Consider the following 12,635-nt stretch of genomic DNA (forward strand, 5'->3'; position numbering starts at 1 on the left):
GTGAGAATTTTAGTCTTTTTAACATTAATTCTAAATCCAGCCACCTTGCCATATTGATGCAGCACTTGCAACAAAGATTCCAGTGACTCAACTGGTTGAGACAATGTAAAAACTAAATCATCCGCAAAAGCTTTAAGTTTGTATTCTTTAGCAGAAATTCTTAAGCCTTTGATCATTGTAGAATCTCTAATTCTGGATAATAAAATTTCTAGTGACAATACAAATAGTAAAGGAGAAAGTGGACAACCTTGTCTAGTACCTTTTTGTATATCTATAGGCTCTGTCAGGTCTCCATTTATGATTATTTGGGCAGTCTGTTTTTGATATATCGCCTTTATGGCTATTTTAAATTGATCTCCAAAGTTCATATAATCCAACATTTTGTTTAAAAACTGCCATTCCAATTTATCAAAGGCCTTCTCCGCATCAAGAAAGATAAAAGCCGAAGATATTTGATTATTCTTGTCCAAATATTCCCAGATCACGTGAAGTATTAATACCACTTTACAATGCCTTGGTAAGGCCACACTTGGAATACTGCATCCAGTTTTGTCACCACGATGTAAAAAAGATGTTGAGACTCTAGAAAGAGTACAGAGAAGAGCAACAAAGATGATTAGGGGACTGGAGGCTAAAGCATATAAGGAAAGGCTGCTGGAATTGGGTATGTCTAGTTTAACGAAGAGAAGGACGAGGGGGGACATGATAGCAGTGTTCCAATATCTTAGGGGCTGACACAAAGAAGAGGGAATCAGGCTATTCTCCAAAGCGCCTGAAGGCAGGACAAGAAGCAACGGGTGGAAACTAACCAAAGAGAGAAGCAACCTAGAACTAAGGAGAAACTTCCTGACAGTTAGAACAATTAACCAATGGAACAACCTGCCTCCAGAAGCGGTGAATGCGCCAACACTGGAAGTTTTTAAGAAGAAACTGGACAGCCATTTGTCCAAAATGGTATAGGGTTTCCTGCCTGAGCAGGAGGTTGGACTAGATGACCTCCGAGGTCCCTTCCAACTTTACCATCATCATCATCATCATCATTATTATTATTATTATTATTATTATTATTATTATTATTATTATTATTACTGTCATATGATGGGAATTTTAATTTTCCTGTTTTCAACACTATCACTAGTATTTCTCTTGACTTCTATTTTTAAATCCTATTTGAGGAATCAAGCAGAATTAGAACGTTATTAAGCGAACTCTCTGATATTTCCTTTAAGGATTGTCACCCCCAGCTGGAATCTGCCTGGCCCATGTGTTCAGATGGGGAAGGGTTCTATTCCTAGAAAAATGCATGTGGCCCTCATCTATGGTGGCCCCAGAGATTCACTTGGTACTGCTAACCTTCTGTCAAGTGCTGTTTGGCCGAACTTTGTCAAGTTAGGTGTTTTTGTTAATTAATTGGATGAGTATTTTTTGTAAAGTATGCTCCTTATGATCTTAAGAGGCAATTATTTCAACAAAGAAGCTCTCTTTTCTGTTTACTGCATAGCCAGGGACAGAATAGTTAGAGACATAAAAAATGTTCTTGTCAACTTGATTATGCTGGAAGTGTAAATTGAGTGAGGGTACATTTGCTCACATGATACAGGTCTATCCTATTATAGCTGGGTCTTGGTTTAAAATCTATACATTAGTTAATATCATGTTACTGAGATCTATAATATTTAACATATTTTAAATTACACAATAAAAATGGAAATTATCAGTAAATGAAGAACCAAGTAAACTGTATGAACATTTACCAAGCATTGTAGTATAACAAAAAAAAGAATGATCTTTGATATTGGAAAGACAGTGCTACTCCAGGATTACAGTCTTGGATCAATGATGTTTTCTGCCCATGACCTTGCTCACCATCAGCATATGGAAAGGTGATAATACTATTCAAAGATGTCAAGTTAAGCTATAAATTCATTATTCAAGATTGTTAGGGCTGATTTCAAAAATCTTCCCTATATGTAATATAATATGATCTTGAGGGGTTTTTTTACATTAAAACAATAAGTTGTTTAAAAATTGATATTTTACAAAATCCATATTGTACTCTGCCATTTGTATTTCAAACTGACTCCAAAAACATATTTGTTATGTTTTATTAGCACTGCATCCTACTGTATTACAATAATAGTATTGTCAAAAAGGATAGTTACAGGTGAGGAGTGGTAGAATTAGCATACTTGTAGGCAGTGCTTTTTTTGTTAAAAAAAAAAAAAGGTGTCGGAACTCGCACACTTCATACAACCCGCCTTGCCTACCCTACAAGGTTCCATCCAAAAAAGTGCCAGAACTCCGTTCTGGGCGTTCTATGAGAAAAAAAGCCCTGCTTGTAGGTCTAATACAGTGATGGCGAACCTTTTAGAGACCGAGTGCCCAAACTGCAACCCAAAACCCACTTATGTATCATAGGGTGCCGGGTGAGCGTGGCCCATTGAGTGGGTGTGGCCAATTGGGTGGGTGTGGCTGCAGTGGTAATGGCAGACTGGGCAGGACTAAAAAGTTCAATCAATCAATTCCAACGTTGCGAGATTTTTTTTTTCCTGCGAGAAATTGAAATTGATTGATTGAACCTTTTTTTTTTTTTTGCACACGGCGGCGGAGGCCTAAAGCGAAAAGGTTTTATAAAACCCAGCTGAAGGCCTAGGACTAGGGGGATGGCGCGCGTGCCCACAGAGAGGGCTCTGCGTGCCACCTGTGGCACGCGTGCCATGGGTTCGCCACCACGGGTCTAAGATATACCTAAAAGGGGGGTTTGGCACTGAGTTTTCAGCTGAGTTTTTTAATAGTCAGGATCACATGATGTTCAACAAAAATATATGATTGAAAATATTTTCTTGAAAAATGCTACTTCATAGGTTTAGCACTGGAAAATGTCAATACTAAATCCTTCACTAGCTGGGTTCAAGCCAAATATATTTCCTTTCTTTTTTTCTTTCCTTTCTCTCCATTCCAGATTATGTTCTATGTACAGTATCCCTCCATGACTGGAAGCTGATTAGCCATTTTTACATAGGCTTTTAGTAAGAATTTTAATTAGTGGCTTTGGTTGCTAGCTTGCCTTAGTGCTGTCTAATGGTTTGAAAATTCTGCTTTTAACCATCAAGGCCAATATTAACAATCACACCAAAACTGAGGCAATATCCTTTTGATACTAAGAAAAAGTATTGTTTGTTTCTATATACAGATATAAATGCCCTGATATGATTGTGCATGGGACACTACTGGAAAATGGGTTCATGTATTTTATTTCATTATTTTTATTCTATTATTTTCTAAATGTTCGATCCTATTGGAAAATGGAGTAATTTATTTCATTTCATTCTTTTACTGAAATTTGTACTAAGAATTTCTCTGCTATTATATTCTAAAAATATCGCCCAGATATTTTTAAGTAATTTTTCTTCACAGATTGAGGCAAATGACAAAGGTTGCAAAGGTTTACAGTTCTTATTAAGCTATTTTTTTTATTTCTCTGCGTATAATTAATTGTTCCATCTGGTGATTGTTAAGAACAAGTGTTTACACATCTATATTCATATCTGAATGAAGAATCAAAATACGTTCATGGTAACATATTTTATATGGAAATCAAAAAGATTAGATGTTAGGTTTTCTGAGTTAAATAGATGAGGATGAAGGGTGGAAAACATTGGAACCCAAAATAGGAGTTATATTTTTAATTCTTCAGTTTTAATTATGAATGTTGATCTTTTTGTGACTTGCTTATATCTCCCTGTACAAAGTACTATCTCAGCATATCAGACTATTCACCAAATGCATATGCACAAATACCTACTTGACATGCAAATGTAAAAATGCTCATTTACTGCTAGAAGCTGCCAAAACCTTTATCTGGAAGGCCAAAACAATTAACTAACAAATAATTTTGTTAAACTAAAGCACTAAAGGAAAGGATACAAGTCTACATTCCACTTGATTGTTAAGGATAAATTAAATTCATTTGGAAGCACTCTAGCATAGTTTATTGTTTTATTAGGTAGTAAATAATTTTTGTAAAGCATTATGGTAAGGTTTGTGGTGAATGGAAACTGTTTCTTATTCAGCAATATACTTGCCCAAACAGAATGTGCTTAAATCATGATTACTGTATATTGGATTATTCAGTATAAATTCTGCTCAGCTAGATATTTGTACAGCTAAATTAAGGATTAACATTCCCAACATTCTCAAGAGTATAGTGGACTCAGATTCTATAGAAGCAACACAATAGCCAGACTTAATGCTCCAATGAAACTAAGTACTGCAGAGAAACATTAATTTCTTTAAAGCCAACTTTCTTCTATGAAATTTACCTCCGTTCTCTATTGTCAAGTGAAACAAAACACACAAACACATGTCACACATTCTTTTTTGTACGTTATACAAACACAAATAAAAATATAGGGTGGAGAAGACTTCTTTTGTGTGTGCGCAATAAGCTCACTAGTCCTACAGGTTAAGCAACATGAGGTTAAATAGCTAAACTAGAGTACAGTAATTTTAGGCTCTCTTATTCATGTTAGGAGCACTAAAGTATAACCAAATCCATCGGTCTTCAGAATTGCACACAAGAAAGAATCTGAAATGTTTCAAAACAATGTCGCAATCCTGAAACTGTTAAAACTGTTAAAACAGCGAGGGCTGAAAAAGATAAAGAAGGCTTATTTCATGTTACAGACATTAAAAATAAATTGGAGCAAATCATATTTCATAATGTAAACACCTACCACATGTCTAGGTTTGCTGATTGCCACCAAGCTGGCTAGAATATCTTCATCATACAGCTGGCTAAAGACATGAGAGTCATAGGCCATCACGACGGAAATTTCTTCCATCATGTTGTCAGCAAACTCTGTTAGCAGTGACCAGCGACAAAGAATTAGCTCAGTTCAGCTTAGCTCGGTGTGACTTTTTCACAGCAGCCACCTGAAGGGACTAGGCAGGGAGTGTCACCGAAGAAACAAAAAAAAAAAAAAAAGGAAAGGAAAAGGAAAAAGAAAAAGAAGCTCCCACAGCCAATGAGAACAGTTCCTGGATGTTGCTTTTCCTTTGGGAGTTTTCTTGGTCTCTGTGGGCCACAGATAGTTGAAACACCTGTTCATATGTCCATATGGTAACAATCTTTCCTTAAGTTTTCTTCAACTATAAAAAATAATCTTCCAACAGAAAAGTAAATCCAAAAGAAGCTGAGAGAAAGAGGAATGTTTCAGTCCCAGCGAAGAACTCCTATGTTCTCACAAAGCTTTCTTTAAATGCAATATTTAATCACACTAGATTCCTTTTAGTGGAGGAGTCAGATTTCTCAAGGGAAGTTGTTTTATGCTTTTTCCAAAGATTTGCACAGTAGACATGAATAGCATTCTGTCACAATTGGGATTTTTCTGTATAACCTGCCAGATATTTTGGAAAGAATCCATATTTGCATGGTTGGATGTGTTTTGAAGGCACATTTGATTTTTTTAAAAATATTCTAACATTAAAAAATTATTTGGTATCTTCTAAATGGAGGTGCAAGGTAACACAACCAAGCTTTCTTTGTTAGTCAAAAAGTAAGATGGTAAAATCTTATTTAAATGATATTCATTCACAAGAAATAGACTATTTTTTTCCAAAAATGAAAGAAAATCCAACTCACTTTTATACGCAGCATCCCATCCCTTTGAATTTTTAACTGAAAAGGGTATTGGTCATTTCAGAGAACTAATAGATTGATCAACACACCAATAAAGAAAACCTTTAAAAACTGTTAAAATTGTATTTCCATCTATAATGTTTCTAAAACATTGGAAAACAGCATCTATAAATTAAAAAATAGAATATATTTTAAAAATGATTCATTCCATTACTGTTTCCTGCAATATTCTCTCCTGCCTAGCCCTGTGATAAAAAAAATCTAATTATACATACATAACAACAGAAGTGATACTTTTGTGACAAATGTATGCTTCCTAATCCAATTGTCACGTTTGTCACTTGCAAAACGAAAATATAACTTTGCTCTGCCCTCAATTTAATTTTTCTCAGCAAATACTCCCAAAATATTTCATGGTCATATTATGTACAGTTAAATAAGAGAGAAATAAAAGCACCATATTATTGTTGGGAAACTGGACAGAATTTTAATAGGTTTAAACAGAGAAAGCATGAAGACTAAATCCTGGAGATTAAAATATCTCATATTTAATCCAAAAGGCTATTTTAGTAATGCAGTTTGGTGATGCTGAGGCTAATGTGGGCTTACTTGTTTTCTTCCCAAGGAAGGCAGCTCTGATCCATTATTGTAAACAAGTAATTCTTCTGCATCATCAGAGGGTCGAATTCTTGCCTGTCATTCTAAAATCTAAATCCTCCACTTAGATTCTTCAGATTGTGTCACTGGGGTAGCGAATCTTTTCATAAAAGCATTTTTTAAAATAACATTTTCTGACTTCAACTTCCTGGTTGAAAATCCTTGCTAGAAATGAAAGTACTCTCCTTTGTAGTTCTATCAGTCTGACTCAGCAAGGGTTGATAATGTGTGCAGAAGGTGATTCAACAAAGACACCTGTTGTAGCAAGGAATGGAACTTCCCATGATTCTTTGCTGCCTGGGAAGGTTTTCAAAAAGATCTACTTACAACTGAGAAATGCCTAGACTTCAATGGTGTTTACCTTCTCATATATTCTGTGTTAAAGACCAAAAGATGAATCAGGAAATGGTAAATTTTCCCAAAACTAAGGAAAAAAAACCTTTAAAGGACATATTCTAGATATTTTATGACTCAATCAAATGCATCTGTAAGCAAAAAGATACAAAAAATAGCTTTACCATACCCCACTTTAGCCGAACTACATTTGAAGTAGACTTTTTATGGACTTACAAATAACACGGTTCATTTCTGGATAGTAATCCTAATCTTAATTTTTCTTTCATTTAGCCGTCAAATATATTCTATTAGTTCTTTTTTTAGCTTCTATGCACAGCTTTCTAAAAGACAATCCAGGCATTGGATTGCCTGGGAGGATACCTATGTGTATAAGAGAGGAGTCCTAAAAATTATCCCTTTCCATAAAAAAAAAAAAATACCAAAACTGGGCAGCTATAATAAGTAGCTTGTTAATAGTTTGTGACTAATTGCCATCTTATCTCAATTCTTAAAAATAAGGCTGTGGTACTCTATCAATATTCCACAATGATCGTTCAGTAGAATGTATGGCAAAATGTTTCTCATCCTCCTTCCTGTTTTAATGATTTTCATCTAGGAGCTTAAGTTTCCAACTCTCATGGTATTCAAAAACACCATTATTTTTAAACTTCCTTTGCATGCCATAACAGTATCTACAGATATAGAAAGTGTGTGTCCATTCAGACACTGATTATTTCTAGGATATCTATTCCATCTCTTATTTGGTACAGAGATATACAGTTAGGTTTCACCAGCACACCCTTTTATCTCACCCTGATGTAATGGGTAACCTCTCTCAGTAGTTTCAGATGCTAAACAGGATAGGGAAGAGGATCAAAACACATCCAAGGGCCTCTATCATCTCAACTGATTCTGTCCATCTGGTTTCCAACTCAGAGTGAATATGAGTTATTTTTTTCATAAAGTGCTTAGACAAGTGATCATAATTTGCACTAATTTGTTCTTCTGCCCATCCTGCGCTTAAGGGACACTCTCAATAGTATAGCTGGCAAAGATTTTGCAAATACAATAAGAATGGAGAATTAATTTGGCTTCATGACAAAGTAGGTTTAAATTTGAACATGTATCCCTGTCATATCATATTTGCTTCTTGTTTTCCATCAGCATCACTCCATGGAAGTATCCCTCAAATTCCTAACAAGAGACACAACACACTTCAGAAGGAGTCTGAGATCCATTGGCAATCTCCCTAACAACTATGTATGCTGAGGCACCAACATCCCACATATTAATTTCAAGCTATGAAAATCATTATAGCAGCATATCAACACAGCATATCTTGCCAGTAGACTTGTAACTTTCTACTCATCCAAAATGACTGCCACTTTGGTAATAACATACATCAGAAATCAGTGGCACCATCACTGAGGAGCACATGCCTGTCTCCATAATTTTCCAAAATCTTCATAGCTGACTCAGAATGCTTTCTCAGTTCTTACCCCCTAAAACTGCTCCTTCACTTGATATTCATTGATGTCATTTTCATAATCTTGGAACCATGAAAATGAATCTCTCTGAAAATTCTGTTATGATCTCAACAACTTACATCCCACCATCAAACTGAGCCCATCTCAATCGATCTAACAAAATAAATAAATTAATAAATAAATAAATCTATTTTCTCAATATCACAGTAAAACTACTCAACGGATACATAAACATTTCATACAGTAAATTTACATATCAGGAAGTGAGTTATAACTCACAAAAACATACACTTTTTAATAAAATGTGTTCATTTGAAAAAATGCTACCAGACTCCTCCTCCTGGGTAAATAATTGCCAAGTGATTCTCTTGAGTCCTCTTTTCAACATTCAACAGTATTTCTACATTTTTAGCAAATTTTCCTTTTTTAAAAGTTCAGTTATCATAAATATTTTTAACTTAAGTGTGTTAAGTACAATATCATATTCAAAATTGTCTTAACAACATTTACAACCTGTATATCAGATCCTCCAAGTCGCAATGGTCACTTTATTCATTCCTTTGCCTACTAACGTATAACAGAATAACTTTGCAATGGGTGGTTCCATAATCAAGTGTTTGTATTGTTATGCTCTGAGTATATAACTGATGTGAGGGTAACTGAATCCACTAATTATTGCACCAAGTTTAAGGAAGTCATTGCTTTAGCTTAGCTGGAATTTCTCGGAAGACCAGAAAAATTGCTCAGTCACTTCCTTAAAATTCTTCTCATGAAATGTTAGAATAACTGACAATACTTAATATTTAATTTGTAATATTTTAAAAAGTAATTAAAATTATGACTGCATTCAAGACAAGACAGTCAAAATCCAAACTTTTCATAATGAATCCATTCTGTGCAAAAACTAATTGAGTACAGTGATTTGAATAATGCCTAAAGAGAAAACACTTGTATGAAGCCAAGATTTTAAGATGAAAACATAAAACCAGAGAGAATAGTTGCACAACTATTTTGAAATTGAAGTTTTTTTCTTTTACATTATGAACACATTATTTAAGCAGAACTTGGGTCTATATATGTACATAGAAAAATCTTACTATAAATTTTACACTGAAAACATTCTTCTAAATATGTGATTTAGGAATATATTAAATATCTTTGAGATATTTTGTGCGTTTGACTTAACAATTTTTCTAAACAAATCTAAAATAATAAAAATAAAATAATATATATATATAATATAATATAATATAATATAATATAATAAATATAATAATATAATATAATATAATATAATATAATATAATATAATATAATATAATATAATATAATATAATATAATATAATAAATATAATATAATATAATATAATATAATATAATATAATAATATAATATAATATAATATAATATAATATAATATAATATAATATAATATAATATAATATAATATATACACACATACATACATACAAATTTCTTTTTCAGTTGTGACTTGAGCCTGCTTAACGCCCCTAGTTGGGGGGCTGCATGGTAAAAGATATTGTAAAAAGTAAAACTGCAGTATAGCAGTTAAAATGTCAAGGTGTAATCATATATATATACTAAAGACCTACATACATGCTACTAATTGCTTCTGTCTGTGGCCTTGGGTCCGGTGCATCCTGCCCCCCCCCTTTTTGTTTATACCTACTCCCTATGTCCTCCAATTCCTCTCCGTTTCCACCATCTTTTCTGTGTTGTATTGCCAACCCCACTGTCCCCTGCTCTCTGTCCCCCTCCTTTTGTCCATCATCCTCACTGCCAGTCTGGTTGCTACCCTTCATTCCCTGGGGCCTTTTTGCTGTCCTCCTCATCCGTTCCTTAACTTCCCTCCTCCTCCCTTCCACCTCCGCCCGGCTCTCATTTCCCCCGTTGTTAATCTGTCTTTCCTCTGTTCCTTCCCTCCCCCCATCTCTATCGCCTATCACGTTGGCCTTACTATCCCCCCCACCTTCTCTATCTTTTTCCTCTCCTCTCCGCCCCTCTTTTACCCACTTTCTCAGGTCGTACGACTCCTCCATGCCATCCCGTTCCTCCCCCTCCACACTCCCCTTTGCTCGCTGTATTGCTGGTTCCACTGCCCCCTGCTCCCTATCCCCCTCCTCTTGCTCCTCCTCCTCGCTTCCGATCCAGTTGCTATCCTTCATTCTCTTCACTCTCTGGGGTCTCTTTGCCACTCTTCTCGCCCACCCTTTTACTTCCATCTTCCTCTCTTCCACCGCCTTTTGATTCTCATTCCTCCCATTATTACTCCGTTCCTCCTTCCTTCGTTCCCTCCCCCCATCTCTGTTGTCTGTCATCCCGCTCCTACTACCCCCCCCACTCTCGCCCACAGCATATCCCCTATCCTCTTTCTCTCCTCTCCGTCCCTCCTTTGCCCGTTTGTTCTGCTCGTGCAACTCCTCCGTGTCCTCTGCTTCCTCCCCCTTCCCACCCTCCTTTTCTCACAGTGCCGTCGGCCCCACCGTCCTCCGCTCCTTATCTCTCTCCTCTTGCCCGTCCTCCTTGCCTCCGATCTGGTTGTTATTCTTCGTTCCCTTCATTCTCCGGGGCCTCGTTGCCACTCTTCCCACCCCCTCCCTTTTCTTCCGTCTTCCTCCCTTCCTCCTCCGCTCGATTCCTATTACCTACACAATCACTCCGTCTTTCCTCCCTTCTTTCCCCTCCCCTCCTCTCTGTTGTCCGTCCTATCGCTCCTGCTGACCCCCTCATCCTCCACCATGGCATACCCCCTATCCTCTTCCTCCCCTCTCTGCCCCTCCTTTGTACGCCAATTGCCATCCCTCACTCCATGGGGCTGTCTCCCCTCTCTCTTCTGCTCTCGCCTAACTTCCATCCTCCCTTCTTCTGCCTTCACGGTCTCTTCACTCCTGTCGGCCCCGTCGTGCACTTCTTCCACTCTTTTCTTTCCCCCGTCCCCAGTACTCCTAGCTCCCACTCGGGTCCAGGCGCTCTCATCCCCCTCACCCTTCTTTCCGCCGATCTTTCTTCTGCTCCCGGGTTGGTGGGATCGCCTCTCCACCCCCCCTTTTCTCCCTCCTCTGCTCGATCTGCTCCGTGGCCATCGGTCCAGCCACACACCCCCATCAATGCCAACCGGCTCTTCGCCCCATTGTCTATCTCTTCTCCCCCCTCTTCACTATTGCCCGTAATCTCCATGCTGATCTTGTCGTCCCCCCCATCCTCTGCTATATCGTATCCTCTGCCATCTTCCTCCTCTCTCCAACCCTCCTTTGCCCACCAATCGCCATCTCCTGCTCCATGGGGCTGTCTCTCCTCTGCCTTGTATCCTCGCCTACTCTCCATTCTCTCCTCTCTCACATTCACCCATCCCTCGCTCTTACGGTTTCTGTCTCGTCTCCTTTCGCCTCCTTTCCTTTCCCGGTTTCTGATATTCATAGCACCCGCGTCAGTCCAGATGTTCTCGCCACTCTAGTCTCTCTTGCCACAAATTTCTCCTCCATTCTTAGACTGGTGCAACTGTCCTTCCAACCCCCTTCCTTTTCTTTCACCCCTCTGGCCTTCGCCATGGCTCTCAGTCCAATTATGCCCCCCCACTGCTGTCAACCAAATTTCCCCATCGTTATCAAGTGCTCCAACTCTCTTCCTCCCCCCACTTTCACTGTTTCTAGTCTCCGTATCGTCCTTGGGCCTCCAGTCGTCCTTCTGCTACCCTCGTTGGTACCGGCAGTTCGTTTCACGGCAGGGGGTCAGTCCGGTTTTCCCCCCATCCCTCCGGTATTTTCGGGTCGTTGTTGCTCCTAGCCGGCCCCTCCCCTCGCCCCCAGTCTCTTTCTGTCTCTGGTCCGCCTCTTTCACCTGGATGCCCCGAAGATTGCTAGTGGGGCAGCCCAGGGCTCTCCTCGGGGGCGTCCTTCCCCTCTGATTCTCCAGGGGTGGGGGGTGGGGGGGTGGCGAGCTCTCCAAGGTGTTGGTGGCCGCTCCTCTATCTGCCTGTGCCCTCCTTGTTTCTTCTACGGGGGTGTGCCGCCCGGCCCTCTGCCATCTGTGCTGGGATTGGGGGTCGCCTGCGCTCCACACCTTCAAGGCCAGATGCGCCGGGCACAGGTCAATGTGCCGGTTGATGGAGTCGCCATTCGAGAGCCAGGCTTCCTTGATTAACCGGCCCCCTTTTGTGTTGTCGCTGGCTAGGACACGCACGTTATTGAAATCAAAACAATGTCCAGACTCCGCCATGTGGGCCCACACCTGGGAGCGTTGCTCACCTCTTTTGACCGCCAGCTTGTGTTCGTGGACATATATAAAGACCTATACATGTAGGTCTTTAGTTATTCGGGTTTTCTCCCGCGTAGAATTAGAAGTGTCTTGGCGACGTTTCGACGAAGTCACATTCGTCATCTTCAGGCTGGTGTCTTCAGCTTCGTGCTTCTGGGAGTAGTGTGTGTGATCGCAGCTGTTTCTTCCTTTTAACTGCCAGTGGGGTTTGAGCTGATTGGGTGGGAGCTTGGCTGTG

General features: G+C 38.9%; 1 protein-coding gene across 3 annotated transcripts in view; it reads right to left on the reverse strand.

The window, feature by feature from the left end:
* RABGAP1L (RAB GTPase activating protein 1 like) overlaps positions 1 to 12,635 on the reverse strand; it is a 213,847-nt gene that overhangs the window by 33,263 nt on the left and 167,949 nt on the right. The window contains exon 1 of one of the 3 annotated variants that reach the window (XM_015831998.2): positions 4,737 to 4,981. The exons of the other annotated variants lie outside the window; for them this stretch is intronic. Within the exon in view, the coding sequence (XP_015687484.1) occupies positions 4,737 to 4,847 (111 nt within the window). The 5' untranslated portion in view covers positions 4,848 to 4,981. Of the gene's footprint in view, positions 1 to 4,736; positions 4,982 to 12,635 lie in introns of those variants that run through there. 3 annotated transcript variants of the gene reach the window in all.

Source organism: Protobothrops mucrosquamatus, unplaced genomic scaffold, assembly GCF_001527695.2.
Source record: "Protobothrops mucrosquamatus isolate PMUCROS unplaced genomic scaffold, P.Mucros_1.0 scaffold_294, whole genome shotgun sequence".
Taxonomy (NCBI): Eukaryota; Metazoa; Chordata; class Lepidosauria; order Squamata; family Viperidae; genus Protobothrops; species Protobothrops mucrosquamatus.